The following is a 26,099-nucleotide window of genomic DNA, read 5'->3' as shown; positions in this document are numbered from 1 at the left end:
AAACTGACAAACCACACCAAACCGACAATCCGAAAAAAAAAAACCGGACTAGTGATTTGATTTGACTTGATTTACATTGATTTGGTTTTAGAAAGAAAAACCCGATTGTTTGATTTTAACTAAAAAAGTCAAACCCGAACTAAACCAACCCGACAATACCTATATAAAACTTCAAAAAAAATTTATAGACAAAAATGTTTAGTTATAATGTAATTTATAACTATTTCTTACACTTTTTCATAATTTTTTGTCTTTTAATATATAATTTTAAGCTTGGATTTAGTATTCTGAATAGTATAATAAGATTTATAGCCCATAGATGTTAGTAACTCAACAAAAATCAAATTCATACTAATGCTAAAATAAAAATACTAGGAATGACAAAAAAAAAAAAAAACTAATGCTAACAAAGAAATGAATTCTAAATAGTGAAAATTCATAACTTTATGTTATTTTTTTCTTTAATATCTAGTCATGTAATTAATACTTGTTAGTCTTATTTATTTTAGTACTTTTAGATTATGATCATTTTCTATATGCCTTATAAATTAACCGTATTTATTGTAGCATAATTTAGTACTTTTAGATTATGATCATTTTATTGAATATTTTAATACAATATCATCTCTCATTTCACATTTTGTGTTATTTTCTTAAATAATATCTTAAGTACGAAAGACTTTGCCCAAAAAACTCGAAAAACCCCGAAAAACCGAGTAACCCGAAAATCGATAAAACCCGAGGTCGGTTATTTTCTTAAATAATATCTTAATTAGATAGTCATATTTTAATAGGACTAAATAAGCATTTGAAGTCCAAGTTATATGTTTTGTATGAAGACTTTGCCGAAAAAAGTCGAGGTCGAAAAACCCGACTTTTTTTTATTTGATTTGATTTATAGATTTAAAAATTCGATGTAATTGATTTGATTTGGTATTTGAAAAAACCGAACCAACTTTGTCCAATGTACATCCCTACTAAACTCACTGGTAAAAGTACAATTTAGCATCCATATGATCTCCGGCACTTATTTCCCTCATAAAATAAGATGCTTTTAAGTTATATATGTGCACTTAATATATTTACATAATTAAGCTACTTACATAAAATAATTGTAGATACTTTTTTTATGTTGAGCGATAATTAATAACTTAGTAAAAGTAAGAAATAGTGGCCGCTATAACATGTTAAATTAAGCTGAATCTTTACACTATAAGCGTATACAAATTAATTCAAGCATTGGCACACTACCTTAAAGTCATTTTTGGATGCAGAGGCAAAGGGCGCAAGGGAGATTCCTTTGTTTGAAGTACGCTGAAGGACATTCAAAATTGTGGCAGCACCTCCCGTTCTTGTCAACATTTTTATCTTCTTTTTAAAAAAAGACTAATGGAAAATTAATGTTTGGAGACATTGTACGGATCTCTCCTCGAGCTTTAATAATAAACTTAGATGCCTAAGAGAAGGAGAACACAAAGACAGTGACACGTACGTTATACGTGTGGTATGTCCAAACCTTATACGTGTCGAAACCTAAGGGCACCAATTATTTGGCATAATGACACATCTTATATTAAGTACGTACCGCTAGATCTACACTTAATTAAGAGTATTAAATTGGCTGGTCGACCTAAATTGAATGGGATAAAATAAGTTGAATTGATATATTAATGAGTCACTAGCTCGGTTAAACATTATTTATTAGGTCAAGATGAACTAAATGATGTATCATAACCTACTGCTGGATTCTTAGCAAGTTTTAATATCTTAACTTCCTTTTTATAATTTATATAATTAATTACTAGCTTCTTTTTCCCTATTAACATATCAAATAAAAAATTTTTCCCCCAGATTACTTAATGATTATAATTAAATGAATAAAATACACCGCGTTAATGGATAAATGTCATTAATCGTACAAACTTAAATTGGTTGGGCCGCTGGGCGAGTAATAGTTTTCATGACCATTTTCCCTACCTATATACATTCTAGTATTCTATACAATGGTTGGCATCCTTCCCAAATGGAAATTTGTGTGAAATCAAATATTTGGCTTGACATAAATATTTATTTAAGCCAAAATAATACTTCCTCCTGTCCAGTTTACTTATTATATTTTTTTACGTACTCTAGGAAAAGGTTAACTAAAAGGATAATTTAATTAAATTATTCTTATTTATTTTTTGATCTTAATTAATATTACTCTTTTTTTCATCACATTAATATCTCTCCACATTTACGGAGTGAAGATAAAGATTAAAACTAATAATCCCTCCGTTTTAATTTGTTTTCTTACTTTCCTCTTTAGTCCGTTTAAAACAGAATGTCTCTTCCCTTTTTGACAACTCTTTAATTTCAACTTTCCACATGACATGTAATATATATAATGTCATTTTTTCCCCTTCTTTGAAAGGGTAAGACACATGTACTTGGTTCTCACTATTTCCTTATCTCCCCATGAATCGTATGTTTGTAACAATAGGGACAAAAAAATTTCAATTCTAATCGATTAGGCGTATTGTGCCGGTTCTTTTGAGTAATATATCTGGAAATACCTCTTGATCCTTATCAATATTGTATCAGACACAACTAGTACATTCTAAAATCACCATTACTCGGACATCTTTCCCCTTAGCCATGAACCTCCTTTGGATTTTTGATTTACTCAACTCTTCTATTTTTTATTCAAAACGAAGAAAGGATAAATTAGAAGATACTAACTTGAAATCCAATTCTAAAAGTAAAAGATTAAAATCAAGAAAATAAAGTAATAGTAAAGGAAAGTCATAGTAAAATATAAGACAATAAGATTACAACATTATGATACCTTCTATATATCTTTAGTTAAGACAATAAGATTACTCAAAAGTTTTCTTTACTTTCTTAATTTTCATGTCAAGTTAAAATCAGACAAACAAATTAAAATGAAAAATTAATTAACTATATCTTGATTTTTGGACCGGAGGGAGTAGTGTTAAGCTGAAGTGAGGAAAAGTTTTATTATGTGCCTCACACAACCGACATTAGTTGTGTGAGGCACCTTTTTGTGTGACAAAAAAAATGAACCCACATCTTACGCTAATGGGTCTTTTGTCTCACAAAATGGAACCTCACACAACTAATGTCAGTTGTGTGAGGCACATATTAAATTTTTTCCTGAGGTTAGAGATGTGATCATCAGTCAACCTAACAATACTAATTACGATCTACCCTAGGCAGGGGCGGATCCACACCATTGGGTGGGGGTTTGCGGGAACCCACAACTTTTATCCGAATCTTTTATTTATAATGTGAATCCCTTCAAATATATAAGAAATTTGAGCTCAGAAAGCAGTAACAATAGACACTACTAAGTGGGAACCTACAAGCTTCAAATCCTGAATCCGCCTCTGATCCCGGATAGTGAAACCTTTGAGGATATTAATAGAGGATACCTAGGGGTATTTATGTAATATGTGAATATTATTCCTACATATATATGAGGTCATGGCATACCTCATATTCTGAGTTGGTGCATTTTGTTGTGGCTGCTGCTGCCCGTGTTGCTGGCCACTGTGACCGCGACCTCGCCCGCGGCCACCTCCACAGACTCCTCGGGCGCTGCCACATCCTAGTACACCTATGCAGCCCAGTCCCCGAGTCCCACCTGGCCAATACCTTGCTGGGTCGTCTTCCCCTCCTGTGTCTTCTTCCGAGCCCCGGGTTCAGCAGCCCATTTCTTTTCCTTCTCATAACGTCGGCCAACAGCCTGTCGCCTCTCCTTTGGGGGGCATCTTTGTTCCACCATCTTCTACCAATGTTCATGCAATGCGGACCCGAGCTAAAGATGGAATTTTCAAACCGAATACTCTATTGAACCTTAACACTACTGAATATGAAAAAGAACCGACTTGTTTCTCCCAAGCTAACAAGGTGCCAAAATGGCGCCAAGCCATGGCCGAGGAGTTTAATGCAATGCTCACTAATCATACTTGGGACTTAGTACCATTTAATTCTAATAAAAACTTGGTCAGTACTAAATGGGTTTATACGCTAAAATGCGATGAGCATGGTAATGTGGTTAGGCCTAAGGCTCGTCTGGTCGCTCGTGGAATGCATCAACAACCTGGTGTAGATTACACTGAGACTTTTAGCCCTGTTCTGAAATCAACTACTGTTCGGTTGGTTTTAACTCTTGCTATTTCTTTTGTTGGATTATTCGCCAATTGGATGTTAAGAATGCCTTCTTACATGGGACACTGTTAGAGGAGGTGTATATGGAACAACCAAAGGGGTTTGTTCATCCTGATTTTCCTGATCATGTTTGTCGTCTCCGAAAGTCTGTCTATGGTCTTAAACAATCTCTAAGAGCTTGGTATCATCGGTTTAGTAGTTTCTTGTTGCAGCAGGGCTTCTTTTGTGCACAATCTGATAATTCTCTCTTCATTTTTCGTAAGGGCAAATTCATTGTTTATCTTCTTTTATATGTTGATGATATCATTCTAACGGGCAATTCTACTCCTTTAATTACCAAGTTTATTTCTGTTTTGGCCAAGGAGTTTGCTATGAAAGATTTGGGGAATTTGCATTTCTTTCTTGGGGTGCAAACCGTGTATAAGTCTCATGGCTTATTTTTATGTCAACACAAGTATGTTAAAGATCTTCTTCGTAAATTCAACCTTCATACGGCTAAGCCAGTATGCACTCCTCTTCCCAGTCGTACTACCTTGTCTCTCACCGATGGTGAGTTATTGTCTGATCCTAGTGAGTACCGTAGTATGGTAGGGGCCTTGCAATACTTGACCATGACTAGACCTGATATTACATATGCTGTGCACTTGGTTTCTCAGTTTATGCATGCTCCTCGTACATCTCACTTGTTGGCTGTTAAGCGTGTCTACATGTACTTGGTTGGTACAACAGATTTTGGTTTGCGGTTACGTCCTTGCAGGCAATCTTCAATTATGGTAGCTTACTCAGATGCCGATTGGGCTGGCTGGCCCGATAGTTGCAGGTCTACCACGGGTTATGCGATCTTTTATGGGGACAGCCTCATTTCTTGGCGTGCAAAGAAACAACCCACGGTGTCCAAGTCGTCCACTGAGGCAGAGTACCGGGCAGTTGCCTACACGGTCCAAGACACTCTTTGGATCCGTTCTCTGCTAGCGGAGTTGGGTTTGATGATACGTTCTCCTGTTACACTTTATTGTGATAATGTTTCTGCGACGTATTTAGCAGTGAATCCAGTTCAACATGATCGTAGTAAGCATATTCGAATTGATTATCATTTTGTACGAGAGCGTGTTGCTCATGGTGATCTGGTGGTTCGCTATGTACCAACTCAGCACCAGTTGGCTGATATCTTCACGAAGAACTTATCCAGTCAACGTTTTGAATATTTACGGTCCAACCTGCGCGTGGTTTCCCCTACACAGTTTGAGGAGGTGTAATAGAGGATACCTAGGGGTATTTATGTAATATGTGAATATTATTTCTATATATATATATATGAGGTCATGGCACCCTCTCTGAGTAGTATTATTATTTCACAGATATATATATGTGACATTTCAATTATCAACTTGTACAACTTGAAACAAACTTTTGGCTAAAGTGACTTTATCATAGGCACGCATGCATGTCTTGACATTGGCCGATCCTAGGAAAGAGACATCAGTAATTAAAGAAAAATAAACAAAGTCTTGTCTTTGTTTGGTCTATTTCACATCAACGAGTATTTTTTCTAACAATGCACAAAGTCAACAAGCTGCAAACTCTACTTAGTCAGGGCCCTTTCACGGTTGATTTCATGCTCCATTAAGAACCTTACTTTAGACTTTAGTGAGATGACATTTTTCACCAAAGGAACTTGCAAAAAATAATATAAAATGGATGAGTAAATAAAATACATGCAAGGTCATTTCTTCCGTTAAAATTGCAATTGACTATAGAAGATCAATAGATCATTTCCTCGTAATTACTATAAGGGGTCGTTTGGTTTAAGGTATAAGCTGAGTTATCCCAACACTAATTTTTATATCATGTTTGGTATAAGGTATAAATTAGTGCTGGGATAAATTTATACCTTGTACCAAACATGGTATAAAAATTAGTGCTGGGATAACCCAGCTTATACTGGGATTATTTTATACCATCTTTTAGATGGTATAAAATAATCCCAATAGATGGGATAAATTAGTCCCGGGATTATAATCCCGGGACTAATGAGTCCTTAAACCAAACGACCACTAAGTATAAACTATAGTCTTTCCTTAATTTTCTTTATTTTAGCATTTTTACAATATTTACAAATGAACATAATTGTGCCCATCAATAGTAGAGGATTGGAAGAGGAGTGAATGGTTTATATTTTTGTTAAGTTTAAGCAGAACTCATGAATATTGAGAGAATGAAGGTAAAAAGATATCTTGCAAGTTGCACCTAAGTGATTGTAGAAATTAAGGAGATGATATGAGAAAATTCTTTTTTTCTGTATATAGATATCACTGTACAGTCTTGCTTATATACACAAACTAAGGAATCAAATTTAACTAACTACGAACAGCTGGTACAATGCTACTCATTTCCAATATGGACAGCTGTATCAATACTACTCGTTTCCACTAACAAACTGCAAAATTATATACACATATACTAGTTGAGTATCTTTTAGAACTGTAGAAGAAATATAGGAGATGGGCCCTTTGTGTTTTCATCCTCCTTTGTACAGCAGAGGCCCAAATGTTATTGAGGCTCATTTGTGGCCCAATGGCCTATCAGTAAAATATAACTCTTATTCCTCATTTGCCAAATAACCTACTTTCCCAATTTAGTTCACTCACACTTCAGACATAAACCTCAGTTTTCACTTTAGGCCCTAATCTCTTCTTTCTTCTCCGTATCATCATTTTCTAGATCAACACCCCTCCCCCCCCCCCCCCCCCCCCAAGTTGGAAGGGGAGGAATGATGTGAACTGAGATCGAATTGCGAGAAAATAAATGGAAATCAAAATAAAACTAAGAAGGTAAGATAATTCTCCTTTATCAGCTCCCCTGCTCACTGAGAAGTGAGCTACATATAACCAACTCCACTGGGGAAGGACTAAAGTGTAAAAGAAATAATAGGACTTAAGTGACAATATAGAAAGATTGTAACTAACTAAACTACTGGAATATACTACTACTCAAATGCAGGGTATAACCCTTATTGCAGCAGTCGAAAGAGATATTTAACAGGTCATATCAGTATTCCCATCTCAAACATTCCTTGTCCTCAAGGAATAAATGAAGGAAACCTCACTTTCAAAGCATTAACATCTTCCTATGTTGCATGATCTTCAGTTAATTGATCCCACTGAATAAGTAATTGAACAACAACTTTGCTTTCTTTTTGTATCATTCTTCTATCAAGCACCTTAACAGGAGAGGGACAATAGGGACTAGACAAATCAAGTATTGGAGGATGATTGATGTTAGCAGGAACCTCACAGCAAAATTTGAGGAGAGATACATGGAATGTAGGATGAAGAAGTAGGTGAGGGGGAAGTGAAAGTGTATAAGCAACAGAACCAACTTTCTTTAGAATATGATAAGGGCCATAATATTTGGAAGCTAGCTTGGAAAAGTGCTTGTTAGAGAGTGTCAACTGTCTGTAAGGTTGAATCTTTAGGTAAACCCAGTCCCCAACCTGAAATTGTCTGTCTGTCCTTTTCTTGTTTGCTTGGTCCACCATCCTTTGCTGGGACTTAGCCAAGTGAAATTTAAGAAACTGCAACTTCAGTTCCCTAGCAACCAAGCTCCTGTCAACTTCCAACACCTCAGACTTACCTTGAATATATGGCAAGTGGAGTGGTGGTGGCTGCCCATACAAGGCTTCATAAGGTGTAGTCTGAATAGAGGTGTGAGAAGTTGTGTTGTACCACCATTCTGCCATGGGCAAGTATTCGGCCCAATCAGTGATATCATCAGAACAATAGCATCTCAAATATGTTTCTAGGCATCTATTAACCACCTCAGTCTGACCGTCAAACTGAAGGTGATATGTTGTAGATGTACTAAGAGCAACTCCTTGGATAGCAAACAATTCCTGCCAAACTTTACTTGTAAAGGTAGGGTCCCTATCACTGACAATATCTTCAGGCATGCCATGTAATCTAAAAATGTGATCCATGAACATCTTAGCAATGTCCATTGCTGAATAGGGATGGGACAGAGCCATAAAATGGGCATACTTGGTTAGTCTGTCAACCACCACCCAAATGACCTCCTTACCCTTAGACTTAGGCAACCCCTCTATGAAATCCATGCTTATGTGACCCCAAGCTATAGATGGCACTGGAAGAGGTTGAAGTAGGCTAGGATAAGCAACATGGTCATACTTGCTTCTTTGACATATATCACATCTTTTAACAAAGTTTTCCACATCTGCTTTCATGCCCTTCCAAAAGAAGAGAGCTGCTAGCCTTCTATAAGTGTGAGTAATACCAGAATGACCCCCTACTGCAGAACTATGCCATATATTCAGCAACTCAGACCTCAACGCTGAATCTGCTCCAATTACCAACTTACCATTCTTTCTCAATTGTTGATTGATGAAAAAATAACCCTTCACATCCATATTCAATACTGTCAGATCATGGATGATCTTGACCAGCATAGGATCCTCCTTCCAACTATCCATGATGGATTGTAATAAGCCAGATCTCACAGTAGACAAGGTAAGTGCAGCCAGTTCCACTGCTGGCATTCTAGAGAGAGCATCAGCTGCCTTATTTTCCTTCCCTTTCTTATATTCTATCTCAAAGTCAAATTGCATCAGTTTAGCAATCCACTTAAGTTGAGAGCCAGTGTGTAGTTTTTGCTCCAAAAGGAATTTGAGAGCCTTTTGGTCAGTTTTGACAATGAAGTGTCTACCAATTAAATATTGACCCCATCTAGTAATTGCCATGACCAGGGCCAGTAACTTCTTGTCATAAACTGACAAGGTTTGATGTAACTTAGATAACCCCTTACTCAAGTATGCAATAGGTTGTCCTTGTTGCATGAGAACTGTTATACCCCGTACATTTATACGATGAATTATCCGCAAGCAAATCGACTCAAGTCAAAGGCGGAATTATTTTCGGACATGAAATAAGAGCTTTTAATTTTCAACTTTGATTATCACAAAAGTTGCTTATAAATTTTATTTAGCATAAAAATATTAATATTGGAGATTAGGAATTAATAAATTGTGATTAGATTATTAAGTAGGGATTAGGGATTAATTAATCTAATTATCGAAAAGTGGGCTCCACGACACGTGGCGAGATTTGGTTGGACTTGAATAAAGATGGACACATGTCATAAATTGACACATGTCCACTTTGCAAAGATGATATATATGAGCATAAGTGGATGACTAAGTCATCACTTACACTACAATTAATCTTGCAAATTAGGTTTTAGAGAGAAGGGCTCTCAAGCCTAGAAAGAGAAAGAAGTTCGGGCACTGTTCACGACGGCGACTGTTCACGGCAGAACTGTTCACGACGGCGCACTGTTCACGGCGCCACTATTCACGGCGGCGCACTGTTCACGGCGCCACTATTCATTGCGGCGCACTGTTCACGGCGCCACTATTCACGGCCAAGGTATATTTTATTTTTCTTTTTTTTTTTTTAGCCAAATTTATTAAGGTAAGGTTTAATATTTTCCTACATGTTTTAGAAGATGATTAGTCTTTGTATGAATTGGTGGATGTGGAAAAAAAATTGCAAGAGTTGTGTATGTTGATATGGAAATGAAGTTGTTAAAGTGTGGATTGTTGTTGTTGATTATGAATTTGGAAGTAGAAAATGCGTCGTGGTAGTTTTGTTGCGTATGTAGGAATTTCGGGTGGAATATGAAATTGATGGAATTGAAGAAGAAAGGTAAGATTTGATCTTGTTTATGTATTGTGAATGTTTTATGCATATTGTAGTATGTTAATATGGATGAAAATCATGAAATATGGTATGTTGAAGTTGGATCGTGTGTTTGGTGTGTTAGCCGTGAGGTGTGTGTATGTTGTGTGGTGTTGGGTTGATGAATTAATGCTATGTAGCATGTTTAAATTGTTGTAGTATGTGGGATGGCTAAGAATCACTAATATATGCTTGTGTAGTGATAGATGAATATGGGCCATACTATATGCCAAAGAACGCATTAATGTCGCTTAACGTTTTAATGGTTGTTGTGATGACTTTTATGTTGGAAATGAGAGTTTGATGTCCCAAGTTGATATGGTAAGTGTTGCGGACTGATTTGGAGAATTATGTACAGTTAAGGCAATCTTTATTTTATGAGAATGATATCGTTATAGTGTGGATGGTTGATACAAATCATGACTTGAAAATGAGGAATGTGTATAGGGGGTTGTTCTCGGGTTTGGGGCTGTTTTCGACCAACTTGGAGAAATTGTTGGATTGTTGGAAATATTATGTGAATTGTTTAGAATGTCCTTGAATATTGTTGGTAAGGATTCGGGTTGATAATTGAATGTATGAGCGATATTGTGGCTTGAATGTAAGCCGTTGAAATGAATATTATGAATGTTGTCGAATGAGGTAAAAGAGAGTTATTAATGTTATATTGCCTCTCGGATTGGTTGTTGGGATTGCTAGGTTGGTTATTGTTGTTGTTGTTGTTGATTTTGGCCGAGTTGAATTCTCGGGATGACCTATTTACAGGGGAAATGCTGCCCAAATTTCTGTAGAAATTAGTGTTAGTTTGGAATAAATGGCTTAAGTACCTATAGCTAATGTTTGGTATTCGTTGGCGTATTTGTAGACCTTGGGGAGCCCGAGGCGTAAGTTGGGATTAACTTGAGTTGTGCTAACTTGGAGTGCGTACGAGGTATGTAAAGCGCAACCCTTCTTTCTTTTGGCATGCCTTAGTTTTCAATAGGCTATATCACGAGCCTCGAGGAAATTCTAAATTCGAAATCCGAGTACGTTATGATCCTTATATATATTTCTTGGCATTCTTATGTATGTTGTGATGAAGTATGAACCATTATGTCTTCGAAAGCATTGATTTTCAAACTTTGTACAAAAAGTTGTTTTAAAGAATTCCGTAACTACGAAACGCCGTAACTTTCACAGAAAGGCTCGGATTGCTCCGATATCTTCGTAGGAGTTTGCATGGCGTATGATAAGTATGTTTTCCATAGGCGGGCCCGGCTTGGGTCAATACCCGTCCGTGGGTCCCGTGACTTTCCTTTATGTAATTCGGACGACTTTTGAAAGAATTTGGTATGATTATCATTTCGAATTTCAAGTGTCATTTACTTATATTTGAGTCTATGATAATGATTTTATGCATATGGTTACTCATGACTCTGCTCGTGCGTTCTGTTATATCTTTCGCCGGTTCCCGGGCCGGTTCTGTTGTCGTGCGCACTTTGATATACTCCGGAGTTATGCTGTGTTTATGGTTCACCGAGCTACTCGCTAGAGGGTCGGGTTCCACTTATATTTGGTGTTATGCTGTGTATGGCGTTATGCTGTGTTGTGATATGTGACGGGGATACGGAGATTTGAAACCTTCTGGTGTTATGCTGTGTTATGGCGCCATCGACGGGCGGGCGACCATATTCTTCTATACCTTATGCATGACTTATATTTTGAAAGTAAAATTTTTGATATGTTGGGCTTGTACTTATTTTCTGTACTTCTATTTCGTTTATGCCTCAGATTTATTTTCTGTATCTTCTGCTTTGCATACTCAGTACATATTTCGTACTGACCCCCTTTCTTCGGGGGGCTGCGTTTCATGCCCGCAGGTCCAGACGCACAGTTTGGTGATCCACCAGTTTAAGACACCCTCTTCTGCTGTTTGGAGTGCTCCTCTTATTCCGGAGCCTACATTTGGTATATATACTCGTTCGTTGCATATGTATATATTTGTTCAGGGGTACGGCGGGGCCCTGTCCCGCCCTATGATTCGTTTGGTCTGTTTAGAGGTCTGTAGACGTATATGTGGGTTGCGCCTACTTTTGTATAGGTGTGTTGGTATGATCTCACTCCCATGGCAGCCTCATCGGCGTGCATTTGTATATGTTTTGGGCCGTTGCGCCATTTGATAGCCTTGTCGGCTTTTGATATATATATATATATATATATATATGGTTGTGTTTGAAATGTGTCTGAGACAGTTTGATATAATTTGAGGCAGCGTGTGATAATTGTGCCCGTATACGTTATCTGTATGTGATTCGGATTGGATGAGTATGTCAGGGTGCCCAATTCGGGCACCAGTCACGGCCTACGGGGCTGGGTCGTGACAAGAACAGCTCCAATGCCCACATCACAAGCATCAGTTTCCACGGTAAAACCAAGATCAAAATTAGGCAAAGCAAGCACAGGGGAAGAAGTCATTGCTTGTTTAAGTTTCTGAAAAGCCAGGTCAGCCTTAGAATCCCATTTGAAATTGTCTTTTTTCAACAAATCTGTGAGGGGTTTGCTGATCTGACCATAGTTCTTAATAAATCTCATGTAGTATCCAGCTAGGCCTAAAAATCCTCTCAACTGCTTGAGAGTGACAGGTTCAGGCCATTACTAGACAGCTTGAATTTTCTTTAGGTCTCTGGACGCACCCTTAACAGAGATTAAGTGCCCTAAGTATTCCACACATGCTACAGCAAATTGGCATTTAGATCTTCTAGCATATAGTTGGTGTTTCACTAATAACTGGAAGGTAGTTCTCAAATGCTCCACATGTTCTTCTAAACTCCTGTTGAAAATGAGGATATCATCAAAGAAAACCAAAATGAACCTCCTTAAATGTTCCCTGAATACATGATTCATCAAGCTTTGGAAACTAGAAGGGGCATTAGTAAGACCAAAAGGCATCACTACATACTCATAGTGCCCAGAGTGTGTCCAAAATGCAGTCTTATGAATGTCATCAGGTGCCATCCTGATTTGATGGTAACCTGATCTTAGATCAATTTTAGAGAAAATCTTTGATCCACCCAACTCATCTAATAATTCTTCAATGATGGGATTTGGGAACTTATCTTTGATGGTAATCTTGTTTAAGGCCCTGTAATCTACACATAACCTCCAACTACCATCCTTCTTTCCTACTAACACCACAGGGGAAGCAAATGGGCTGCAACTATTTTGGATCAATCCCTGTTCCTGCAGTTCCTGAACCATGCCTTCAATCACATATTTTTGGACTGGTGAATACCTATAGGGTCTTGCATTGACTGGATTGGAGCCTTCCTTTAAAGGAATACGATGATCAAAATGATTCCTAAAAGGTGGCAACACCTTGGGTTCCTCAAACACCTCATTGAACTCTTGCAGCACTTCTTGAATCATCACTGAATCATCTGCATGATCTTGTTCTAAAGGAATTCTGGTACACTCTTCCTCCTGCTAATTCAACTTGATCATAAATAGTTGCATTTGATCATCAATTGTCTTCTGTAGGGTAGATGATTCTACCAATGCCAAGGTGGGAGAAATACCCTTGAGGGATAACATTTTTCCCTCATATGCAAACTCCATGATTAACTGACTGAAATTGAACATGATATCCCCTAGACTACTAAGCCATTGTATTCCCAAAACCATATCACAAGACCCCAAGGGCAACAAGTAAAAATCAGCCCTGAAAACTGAGCTATGCAGCAACCATTCTAGCCCCTTGCACATGCCAGCAATGGGAACTGAATTACCATCAGCTAGGCTAGCATCTTGATGTTTGCAAGGATCAACCTTCCATCCCATTTTAGCTGCAACCCCACAATCGAGGAAGTTATGTGTTGAACCAGTATCAATCAACACATTCAAAGGCTTCTTCTAACAATACCCCATCAGTCTTAAGGTTCTGTAGCCTTTAGTGCCATGAAGTTCATGGATAGAAATCTCACATGCCTCGGCTACATCTTCTACATTCAAAACCTCATCATCTAATTCCTCTAGGATTTCTTCTTCTTCTAACTCCAACAGATAGAGTTGAGCCTTGGTCTTGCACACATGCCCAGGCTGGAACTTTTCATCGTATACGAAGCATAGGCCCTTGGCCCTCTTCTCACTCAATTCAGCAGGGGTAAGTCTTCTTCTCTTGAATTTATCATTAGTAGGGGTTGGAGTGACTTTGGGATTGTGGTAAGCAGGTTTGGTTATTGGTTTATGGTAAGGCTGGCTAGGGGTGGAATATCTATTAGAACTTGAGTGGGATGAAGAATAGGCACTCCCCATAGATTTGACTTGTTTCAAGAAGTTAGATTCCTGGAGTCTAGCAAGGTGGTAAGCTTGTGGAAGAGAGTAAGGTTTGTGTATTCTAACAACATCCCCAAGTTCTGGCTTCAGGTTTTCTAAAAAAATGCTAACAACATAGCTAGGATCCAGGTTCAGTCTAGTCATAGCTCTATCAAAAGCTTCCTGAAATTCCACTACTCCCCCAATTTGTTTCAATTTTACAAGTTCACTCATTGGGTCATCAAATTCAGCCCCAAATCTATCAGAGAGGGCCCATATATATTCCTCCCACACATGAGGTGGCAGTTGAGCATGAGTTCTACTCCTCATGTAAGCTCTATGCCATTGTAGAGCCAAATCATCCAAATGCATAGAATCTACTCTAACTTTTTGGTGATGGGGAACTTCATCCAGTGAAAAAAATTGCTCAACTTGGTACCACCAGTCCTGAAAGTTAGTTCCATTGAATCTAGGGAAATCAACTCTGTATTGTCTTAGAATTGAAGGTGGTTTATGATTATGGTAAGGGTTGTTGTATTGGTTAAGAGAAGGAGAATAGGCAGGAGGAGGGTTAGGAGTAAGCATGGAAGGATGTTAAAAACTATGATTAGGGTAGTTTTGAGCTTGATAGTTCTGATTTTGGTAGTTTTGGTATGGGTAGTTGTGGTGTTGATAGTTTTGGTTATGATAATGGGTTGTTGGGCTAGAACTGGGTATAGAACAAGGAATTTGACCAACAGAGATGGTGGGTTGTGCAGAACTATACGTGTGGGTAGCTGGGTTGGAATTTAGAGGTGCGACTGATTGAATTGGGTGTTGTATAGAAGAAGGTGGAATCGATTGAATGGAGAATGGAGTAGACTGATTAATGTGAAATGGAGGACTAGATGATTGCAGCCCTAATGATCCATTAACGTGAGCATTCAAGTTTTGATGTTGCAACTGTAAATCAGGTGGCATACCTGCATAATCATAAGGACCCTCTGTAGGAGAATATAGGTCATCTTTATCAGTGACCTTCTGAGCTTCCTTTCCCCTAATAGAATTTTGCCCAGCTGCAATTGATTCCTTTAACTCGCGAAATGCCCTTTCATTAATCGATTCCCACTGGTTTTGCCTCGCATTGAAGTTGGCAGCCTCGATTTCCATTCGATCCAAACGATTTAGAACCTCCTTGATTTCTCCTGCCATGGCAGTACCCACAACTCAAGAAAGAGCTCTGATACCACTGATGTGAACTAAGATCGAATTGCGAGAAAATAAATGGAAATCGAAATAAAACTAAGAAGGTAAGATAATTCTCCTTAATCAGCTCCCCCGCTCACTGAGAAGTGAGCTGCATATAACCAACTCCACTGGGGAGGGACTAAAGTGTAAAAGAAATATTAGGACTTAAGTGACAATATAGAAAGATTGTAACTAACTAAACTACTGGAATATACTACTACTCAAATGCAGGGTACAACCCTTATTGCAACAGTCGAAAGAGATATTTAACAGGTCATATCAAGAAACTCACACCCAACATGCCGAGCAAATGATGATGAAGAGGACCCATTAATGGTTTTGTAAACAAATCTGCCAGTTATGAAGAAGATGGAGTAAAAGTCAGAGAGATTAATCCATTAAGAAACTTTTGTCTCACGAAGTGGCAATCAAGTTTAACGTGTTTGGTTCGCTCGTGAAAGATCGGGTTTTTGGCGATGTGAATCGCTACCTGGCTGTCGAAGTGGAGAGTCACCGATAAATCGATCGAAACAGAGAGATCGAAAAATAATCGCACTAGCCAAGTCAATTATGCTACAACACGTCGCATAGAGCGATACTCAGCTTCTGCTGAGCTAAGAGACAAAGAAGCTTGTTTTTTAGACTTCCACGAGATGGGTGATGATACAAGGGTAATGAAGAAGCCACTCATAGATTTTCGAGATATTGGACAAGTCCCCCAATTAGAATCGCAAAATGCTAGGAGATAGAAAGAAGGTGCAGAGGATATGAACAAACCCATACCCGGATCCTTGAGAAGATATTGAAGTACCCTAAATGCAGCATGCAGGTGAGGTGCTCGAGGATCTTGCATAAATTGGCTTAAATGTTGAACGGTGAAGGAAAGATCCGGTCTTGTATGTGTTAGGTAATTCAATTTGCCCAATAGATGTCTATAGATAGTAGGATCCTTTATGGGCTTCCCAGTGCTAGCTACTATTTTGATTGTTGGATCAAGTAGACATGAAATAGGTCGAAGATGAAGAGCATCAAATTCAGACAAAAAATCCATAGTGAATTTTCTTTGGATGAGAATCAATCTAGTAGGTTCTTTCAAAACTTCCATACCAAGGAAGTAGTGTATGTTTCCGAGATCTTTAATTTTGAATTCATGATTGAGAAAACTCTTCAGACCATTTAATTCATGAACATCATTACCTGTCAAAAGAATGTCATCCACATATATGGCAACAATGGACACTAAATTCTCTGTTTTCTTAAAGAACAAACTGTAATCATTTAGTGAATGAGTGTAGCCTTTAAAATTCAAAGTTGTAGTGAGCTTAGAGTACCACTGCCTTGATGCTTGTCTTAAGCCATATAGGGATTTTTGCAATTTACAAACTTGATTAGGAATAAATGAATTCATTCCAGGTGGAAACTTCATATAGACCTCCTCATCTAGGTCCCCATGTAAAAAAGCATTACCCACATCTAATTGGAAAAGGCCCCATCCTTTTTTGACTGCCATAGACAAAATACATCTGATAGTGGTCATCTTGACCATCGGTGAAAAGGTTTCATTAAAACCCACCCCTTCTTTTTAAATATCTCCTCTAATCGCAAGTCTTGCTTTTAGTCTTTCAACACTCCTATCTGGTAACTGTACAATTTGCTAAGTTCTAAGGCTGTAAGTTCTTTGTCCATGGCTTCTTGCCAACCAGGATGTAGGGCTGCCTGTGTATAGCTGAGGGGTTCTTGAATGTAGGAAATGGAATTGACAAGATTCTGGTTTGTAGTTGATAAATTAGAAAATGAGAAACTGGAAGGAGTGACAGGGGAAAGGAAACAAGAGGAAGTAACATTAGTGAGTTGTAAGGCATTATAGTATCAGCTTGTGAATGTGAGTCCTTTCCTTCACATTAATTCTACTACTGATAAAACTTCATTCATGCCTCAAGGAAATGTTACTATTCCTAGCAGTACAGAGTTTGATGGCATTCCTATTACGTTTGACTCACATTCACAAGCTGATCAGATGGATTAGAAGAAGATGCTAAATCAGTATCAGCTTGTGAATGTGAGTCAAAAGTAATAGGAATGCCATCAAACTCTGTACTGCTAGGAATAGTAACATTTCCTTGAGGCATGAATGAAGTTTTATCAGTAGTAGAATTAATGTGAAGGAAAGGACTACAACTTTGGGTTCAAATTTGGACCTATGAGAGGATAGAGTAGATGCAAAACATAAGCAACCAAAGCATTTTAGAATATGGTAATTGGGTTTGGATTGAAACAGTACTTCATAGGGGGTTTTATATTGAAGAACTTTTGTGGGAAATCTGTTAATGAGAAAAATGGCCGTTAGAAGACAATCCCCCCCCCCCCCCCCCCCCCCCCCCCGTATTTGTTAGGTAATTTAGATTGGAAAAGCAATGCTCTGGCTGTTTCTAACAGATGCCTGTATTTCCTTTCCACAAAACCATTTTGTTGTGGAGTGGCAACACAGGTGGTTTGATGAATAATACCTTGAGAAGTTAAACAATCAGCTTGTATTTTACTAGAACCTAGTTCAAATGCATTATCAAACCTAATGATTTTGACTTTAGTGTGAAATTGTCTTTCTATCATTAAAAGAAAAGACTTAAGAACTAGAAAAGCATTAGATTTGTGAGATAATAGGAATGTCCGGGTTCCTCTACTGAAATCATCGACAATAGTTAGGAAATATTTATAACCATCATTAGTAGGGATATTGTATGGACCCCAAGTATCAATGTGAATTAATTCAAAATTGGACTTGGTAGATATAGAACTAGAAGTAAAAGGTAACTTAGATTGCCTTGCCATAGGACACACAACACAAGGAGACTGAGAATCATTGCAAGAAGAGTCGGGAATACCAGAAATTTTCTTCATATTAGTAAAAGGCATATGACCAAGCCTATAGTGCCATAAGTGCTTCTTTACATTGGAATTGAAAAGACTAGGACTGGAATTAAAGATAGATGCAGGACTGGCCATGCAAAGCTACCTGACTGACTTAATACTAGAATTAAAAATTGGACTGAATTTAGAAACTGAAACTAGACTATGACTAGAAGCTGCAGTTGTAGGCTTGGATCTTAGGATGTAGAGTCCTCCCTCTTCTTCACCAAGAACCAGAGGCTTCCTCAGAGAAAGGCCCTGCAACAGGTAACAAGAGGAAGAAGTGAATAAAACTGAATGGTTAAGCTATTTGCAAAGTTTGTGAACAGACAAGAGATTAAACTTATAAGAGGGAATATATAAGACATTATGCAGGATTAAATTAGGCAGAATGCAGATGGATCCATGGTTAGTTACTTTTACCCTATGAGGATTTGGCAAGGTTACCATAATTGGTCTTAAGAGAGGCCTAAAATTGAAGAGAAATTTCTTGTTAAACGACATGTGCTCAAAAGCACCACTGTCCACGATCTAAGAATTAGAATTAATTTGAACAAAACAAGCATAAGAGTTTGAAGAATTTGGCTATACCAGCACAGTTTGCCTTCACAGTAGTCTCAGAACTTCAGCACCCTGCTGTCCCATTTTCACCTGTTGAAGAAGATGTAGAAGTTGTCCTATATTATCTTGAGTTAAAGTTTGAGGATTAGTTGTACTACTGCCAGCTTCCTCAGGTAATCCACTTGAGAAAAAAACATTGTTTTCTTGAGCTACTTGTTTTAGTAAACTTAAAATTCTCAGGGAAACCATGAATTTTGTAGCATCTATCAATGCTACGTCCTATTTTCTTGCAATAGGCACAGATTTCAGCATTCTTCTTTGAGTTGTAAAGGCCCTGACCTTTGTGTGGTTTGTAGTCATTAAATCCTCTATTTCCCCCTGGTTGATTTCCATCTGCAACAAAAGAACTGGGTAAGCAAGAGAGACATGGATCTCTCTTTGTTTTTCATCTTGCATAACCAGTGAGTAAGCATGTTCAATGGAAGGCAGGGGAGAAGAGAGTAGGATATTGCTTCTTACTCCAATGAAAACTTCATTTAGCCCCATCAAGAATTGTAGAAGTCTCTCATCTTGATGGGCTTTCACATTCTCTGTCTTAGCACCACACTTTCACTCACAAACACAAGCAGAAAATATGTTTAGTGCATCCAACTCATCCCGCAAACTCTTCATTTTGGTGAAGTAACCTGATATACTAGAGTTACCTTGCACAACTGCATTAAGTTCTTTTTTAAGTTGAAAAAGCTTTGCTCCATTTGTCTGACCAAATTTGTCTTCCAGGTCACTCCACAGGTCTTTGGCACTCTGAGAGTAGAGAACACTTTCAGCTATTTCTTTTGACAGAGAGTTCAGCAACCAAGACAGCACCATATCATTACAACGAGCCCAAGCCTTTCGAAGAACTGGATCTGTTGCTGGAACAGTCAAACTTCCATCAATAAACCCCAGTTTATTTTTTGCAGAAAGGGCTATGACAACGCCTCTCCTCCAACCTCCATATCCTTTGCCATCAAAGGTTGAAGAAATAAGATTCATGCCTGGATAATCCGAAGCATGAAGATAATAAAAGTGGGTTGAATCAATAGAGTTAACAATGACTGTTGGTGCTGCATCAGTAGCTAAATCAGTAGTTTCCTGAATAGTTACCATTATGAAAAGAAATGAGATAAAAAAAAAAAAATTAGAGAGGTTTCGCAGATCTAAACCTGCTCTGATACCATGTAGAAATTAAGGAGATGATATGAGAAAATTCTTTTTTTCTGTATATAGATATCACTGTAGAGTCTTGCTTATATACACAAACTAAGGAATCAAATTTAACTAACTATGGACAGCTGGTACAAGGCTACTCGTTTCCAATATGGACAGCTTCCACTAACAAACTACAAAATTATATACACGTATACTAGCTGAGTATCTTCTAGAACTGTAGAAGGAATATAGGAGATGGGCCCTTTGTGTTTTCATCCTCCTTTGTACAGCAGAGGCCCAAATGTTGTTGAGGCTCATTTGTCGCCCAATGGCCCATTAGTGAAATAGAACTCTTATTTCTCATTTGCCAAATAACTTACTTTCCCAATTTAGTTCACTGACACTTCAGACGTAAACCTTAGTTTTCACTTCAGGCCCTAACCTCTTCTTTCTTCTTCGTATCATCATTTCCTAGATCACCAGTGATACATAATACAGTTACTTTAAAGAAAATTTACTAATAGAAATAGGAAACGATACTGGAATTAACCACAAAAGATGTGAAGCCTAGTTCAAGATTTAGATTAGATGGAATTTTGTGACAATAACAGCACAAAAATAGTATACGTGCACGTTGATGAACATTAAAATGCAATAATCTACAGTGTAGCTAGATTTATAAGGTAATATTACTAGGTGATCTCTTCTCGTCTATCCAAGTCTTGGTATACCTACGTTGATCGCAGATGGCAGGTACCTCTTGACAGTAGTCGAGGTACGCAAAAGCTGATTCGCTATCAGCATGGTTTAAAAAAAAAAAAAAAGAATACAAGATCACCACTCACCTCCTCTGTACGAATTGGCAAAAGCAATGATCAAATAGACAAAACTAAATAATAGCAAAATAAAAGGAAATTCTTAGCATCACACCTCCATAAAAAGCTACTTAGAACCTTTAAAATATAATGTCACTACTTTGTGAAATAAAGCATCATATGTAAGTATCATCTGGAATAGAATCCGTCGTCATTTAACACTAGCTAGTACTAAGTGTAAGAGAGTGTTTCATTGAACACCTTAAAAGTCCGGTTCTGTTTCAATTGTACCATGATCAGAAAAAACAGAACTCATGAAAGTAAATTTGTATCTGTTCAGATTAAAAAAAGATGAACTTGCCCATAATGGAGTATAATATTGTTGTATCTTGGTAAAGAACTTGTGCCCAAGTTAAGCATATGTATACAAACACAACTGTCACTATTTCTGTATGTACTAAGGATATTGTGTATGAAGCACAGTGAATCAAAAAGCAATTCATAAGTTTTATAAACCAACTCTATAAAATTAAAATTTTCAGCTGCTTTACATTTTTTCACTTTGTAAGCAAAAGAAGCTATGTCTACAAGGAAAAAAAGTAGATGATTCTCATCTGTCTTTTCCAGTTCCAATTGCATCAAGCCATAACACAACTTGATCAATCGAGGGCCTCTGCCGTGGATCTTGCACTATACATCTACAAGCTATGCTTAGCACATCCAAAAGCTGCTTCTCGTAACTTGTATCCCATATCGATGTATCGAATATTTCCTCCATCCTGTTCTCGGATTTCAGTTGAAAAACCCATCCCACCAAGTCCCTGCAACTTTTTCCCCTGCATACTTCCACGGGACGTTTGCCTGTCAGAAGCTCAAGAAGAACAACACCGAAGCTGTAAACGTCGCCCCTAAAAGTAGCAGTCAAAGTTTGACTATATTCGGGAGGAATGTATCCCAAGGTTCCAACCAGATCCGTCGTGACATGAGTATCATAGGGACGCAGCAACCTTGATAGTCCGAAATCAGCTAAATGAGCTTCGAATCTCTCGTTCAAAAGAATGTTGCTCGTTTTAATGTCGCGATGAACTATATTTGGTTCCTTGTGCAGATAAGCTAATCCACGAGCTGCTCCTTGTGCGATATTTAACCTAACATCCCATGTTAATGAGTTCCCGTCGACCCTTTCATGTAGCCAGTAGTCCAAGCTTCCATTCTCCATGTAAGAATATATTAGCAACCGATCACTCCCGTGCTGACAGTACCCCTGAAGGGATACGAGGTTTTTGTGCTGAGCTCTCGAGAGGGCCTCGACTTCAGCTTGGAATTCACGCTCCATTTGCCCACAATCCCCGGAAAGCCTCTTGATGGCAGTTTTCATGCCATTAGGAAGTTCCGCCTTGTAAACTAGACCAAATCCTCCACATCCAACAATGTTCGACTGGCTGAAGTTGTTTGTAGATTTCAACAAGTCTGCAACGGTCAGTTCCTTGCAATCAGAATTCTGGAATAGTACCAACTTTGAAGGAACAAAAGCATTGGATAATCGGGGCGGTCTGCTGAAATCTTCCTCAAAATCCCCAATCTGGTGGCTGGCATCTCTTCTAGACAATTTCAGCAGGACTATTGCAAGAAGAAGTGCAATTCCTATCCCTATGCTGACTGTAATTCCAATAATTCCGTTTCGGCCAAGCTTACTCCTAGAAGCAGAAGGACTAGCCGGTTGAAGGCCCAAATTGCTAAATGAACAAGGAGATATAATTTTTCCACAAAGTCCAGAATTGCCCTCAAAGCTCGAGGCGGGAAAGCTGAAGAACTGACCACCAGTAGGAATCGCTCCCTGCAAGTGATTATTAGCTACATTGAATTTTGAAAGGAACGTGAGCTTGTTGAGTGAAGCGGGAATCGATCCGTAAAGATCATTACTGGAAAGGTCCAAAACTTCAAGGTTCGCCATATTTGAAATCGAGCTAGGTATAGTCCCAGTAATGTTGTTTCTACTAAGATCCAAAACATGAAGTTGTTTCAGATGGCCTATTTCGGGCCAGATTGTCCCGTTTAGTCTGTTATTACTCAAGTAGATAGACGGAGGGAAACTCGAAGCCTGATTGTACTGCAAGCCACTACCGCTCTGATTCCTCTTGACAAACAACGGCATACCAGTGGGAGAATTCAGACTAGATGCATAGCTATGTGGTGAAATGAGGCTTTTTAGACCAGTCAAATTTTTCGGGATTTCACCAGTCAGTGAATTATTTGAGAAATCCAAGTAGAATAACTTCTCCATTTCACCAATCCAAGGAGGAATATTGCCATCCAAATGATTCCATGACAGATCAAGCACTTGCAATTTACTACAATTGTATAACCATGTCGGAATTTGCCCGTCTAAACCGCAGTTCCCCAATGCAAATATCATCAGATTCTCGAACTTGCTCACGTTTTTCGGAATCTCTTCACCATGGAAGTTCCTGGTGAGAATAAGAGTCGAAAGATTTCTGCAGTGCTGCAGAACAGATAGAGCTCCAGACAAATTTGAAAGGGTATTATTGGACAACGAGAGGAACACAAGGGACGAAAGGTTTGCATAAGTCTCAGGAATTGGTCCGGTGAGTTCATTTTTGGCAAAACTCAAGATTTTCAACTCTTGACAACTAGACAACGAGACTGGAAGGTTACCTATGAAACGGTTAGTTGCAAGGTCAAGAGTACAAAGACTTGTCAAATTAGTAAAATCAAGATCAATAGGACCAGACAAAGAATTGTTCCTAAGATCAAGCACCCTAAGCTTAGAAAGATATGAAATCATAGACGGTAATGGTCCAGAAAATTTATTAGAATGTGCAGCTAATTGCTCTAACTGAGTCAAATTACCAAACACATTAGGAAGCAAACCATGAAAATGATTTCCCGATAAAACTAAGGATTTCAGTTTGGAAAGCTTACTAAGCTGTGGACTTAACTGGCCAGAGAAATTATTTCCAGCCAGTGAAAGTTCCTCCAAAGATGTCATCGAATACAACAAGTCCGGAAGGCGACCCCCGAGATTATTGGAATCAACATGCAACTGCTGGAGATATGAACTGCAATTTTCCAAGCCTAAAAGATCACCAGTAAAATGATTGAGTGATATATCCAGAACCTTAATCTTCTTTGAAAAGCTGCAAATTTCAAACTTAAAGCCACCAGTGAAGGAATTGTTGCTTATGTTAAATGCAACAAGGTTTGGGAATTCAGTCAATTCACCAAACTCACTGAAATTTCCAGTGAACAAATTGCTCGATATATTGAGAGAGTGGATCGATTCCAATCCCTCGAACGCCCTCAATACTGGTCCAAGCAACACATTATGGCTCAAATCAAGTACCTCCAACTGCTTCAATTTGGATAAATCCAAAGGCAATACACCTTCCAAGTGATTGCGCGAAAGATCGAGCAATTTCAACTGATCCAATTTTTCCAAGGACAGTGAAATCACACCTCTTAAGCCTTTTCTTGACAAATTTAACTTCACAACTCTACTTTCAGCAGAACTATTGTCATTGCCACATACAACCCCATCCCATTTACAACAATTAGGTTCATTAGACCAAGCTGATAGAATAAACCCATCAGTTAAATTGCCAGCAAATTCTTTCAATGCCAACAAATCATATGGATGACAATTTTGAACTGGTGTTTCAAGACTCAGACATGTAGAGAAAAGAAAACCCAAAAATACCCAATTCAAGAAACTCATTGGTAAAAGTTCCTGGATTACCTTTACTGAAGACACAGAAGAAAATACATATAACAGCTCAAATCAAGATTCAACCACCATGTATAACAAACTTTCACATAAACAGGAAACTCCACTAGCAAATTAGCACCAAAAAGGACCTTTTTAGATCCCTAACACCAAAATCAATTCAGATCCCAAGACTGAAAAGTCAAGATTGCACCTTATTATAGTTGCAGAAACTTCAAAACGTGAATCCCAAAAACACCTCAAAAATCTCAAAGAAAAAAGGCTGACCAACTACTTGTAATTAAAGCAAGCTTCTAACTACTTGTATGAATTAAAGAACCCTTTACCCCAGATAAGAAATAAATAAATATATAAATTTCTAAATTCAAAGCCTAGTACTAGCAGTGATAAACCAAGAAAAAAACAAAAAAGTTGAAATTTTTAAACACCCAATCACTTGTAAATGAAGCAAGAACCCCACTTTTTATACTGTATAAACACGGCGTCTGAACTCATTTTTAAAAAAAAATTAATTTAAAGAAGAAGTACAAAAAGAGAGAGAAAGAGAAAGACAGAATCTAATTCTAATAAAGAAAAGGAGAAAGGATAGTACTACTCTAGTAGTTAGTATTATAAAGATTGTTATTTCAAATCAAAGGAACAGTTTTAAGATTAGACAAAGTAAATAAAGAGTCTTTTTAAGGGTTGTGTGGCATTGTCAATCAAACATAAAAACAAAAGAAACTGGTGTATAGTGATTTGAAAATAGTGACAACAAAGAGCTGACTTTCCTTTAAGGGTGATGCAATTTGTCTTTGCTAAAATTTCACAGTTTGTACTTTGGACATCACCAAAGTCAAACTTTGCTGTCTAACACCCCATTATTTGTCTCTATCTCCTACACATACATGAACACACTTGCTTAGCACATTAATTTGGTGCGGTCTTACGAGGACCAGAAATTTCCTTCTACATTCCCACGCGCAGTACCTCGCGTGCATAACACCCCACTATTCTTTTAATTTTTCCTTTTTAAAATTAATTTTGGTGTGAAGGTACTAGTTGTAAAAGATTAATGTAGCGTTGAGGGTCGAGCTGATCGAATCGAGTCTAATCGAGCTTCTAAAGTATTGAGTGATGATTAAGCCCAACTTAATTGAGATTTCACAGCATTTTAATGTTTCTTTCTACATATGTGTATCATGTATCGGGAATAACTCATGCGCACATTGAGTGAATAATGAATTATAGATAAGTTCAGAAAAGGATTTCAGGTGAAATTGGTAGCTGATAAGTGATACGAGATTGAGTATCACGTTACAGTCTGGACTTAACTTTAATTGGTAGGAAAAACATTGATGTAGGGCTCAGGATCGAGCTGATCTAATCGAGTTTAATCGAGCCTCTAAAGAATTGAGTAATAATTAAGCTCAATGTAATTGAGATTTCACATCATTTTAA

The 26,099-nt window shown here is 37.9% G+C and overlaps 2 protein-coding genes across 2 annotated transcripts in view; both read right to left on the bottom strand.

Moving 5' to 3' along the window:
- LOC132616755 (uncharacterized) overlaps window positions 1–1,432 on the bottom strand; it is a 2,722-nt gene extending 1,290 nt beyond the window's left edge. The window contains exon 1 of the mRNA XM_060331403.1: window positions 1,252–1,432. Coding sequence (XP_060187386.1) covers window positions 1,252–1,362 — 111 coding nt within the window. The 5' untranslated portion in view covers window positions 1,363–1,432. The remainder of the gene's footprint in view (window positions 1–1,251) is intronic.
- Window positions 1,433–21,255: 19,823 nt separating this feature from the next.
- On the bottom strand, window positions 21,256–25,497 carry LOC132617225 (phytosulfokine receptor 2). Its single transcript, XM_060332184.1, has one exon. The coding sequence runs from the start codon at window positions 24,648–24,650 to the stop codon at window positions 21,525–21,527; it is 3,126 nt and encodes a 1,041-aa protein (XP_060188167.1). The 5' UTR covers window positions 24,651–25,497; the 3' UTR covers window positions 21,256–21,524.
- Between the last annotated feature and the right edge of the window lie 602 nt (window positions 25,498–26,099).

The sequence above is a fragment of the Lycium barbarum genome, chromosome 11 (assembly GCF_019175385.1).
Source record: "Lycium barbarum isolate Lr01 chromosome 11, ASM1917538v2, whole genome shotgun sequence".
Classification (NCBI taxonomy): Eukaryota; Viridiplantae; Streptophyta; class Magnoliopsida; order Solanales; family Solanaceae; genus Lycium; species Lycium barbarum.
This window is presented reverse-complemented; position numbering and strand designations above follow the sequence as displayed.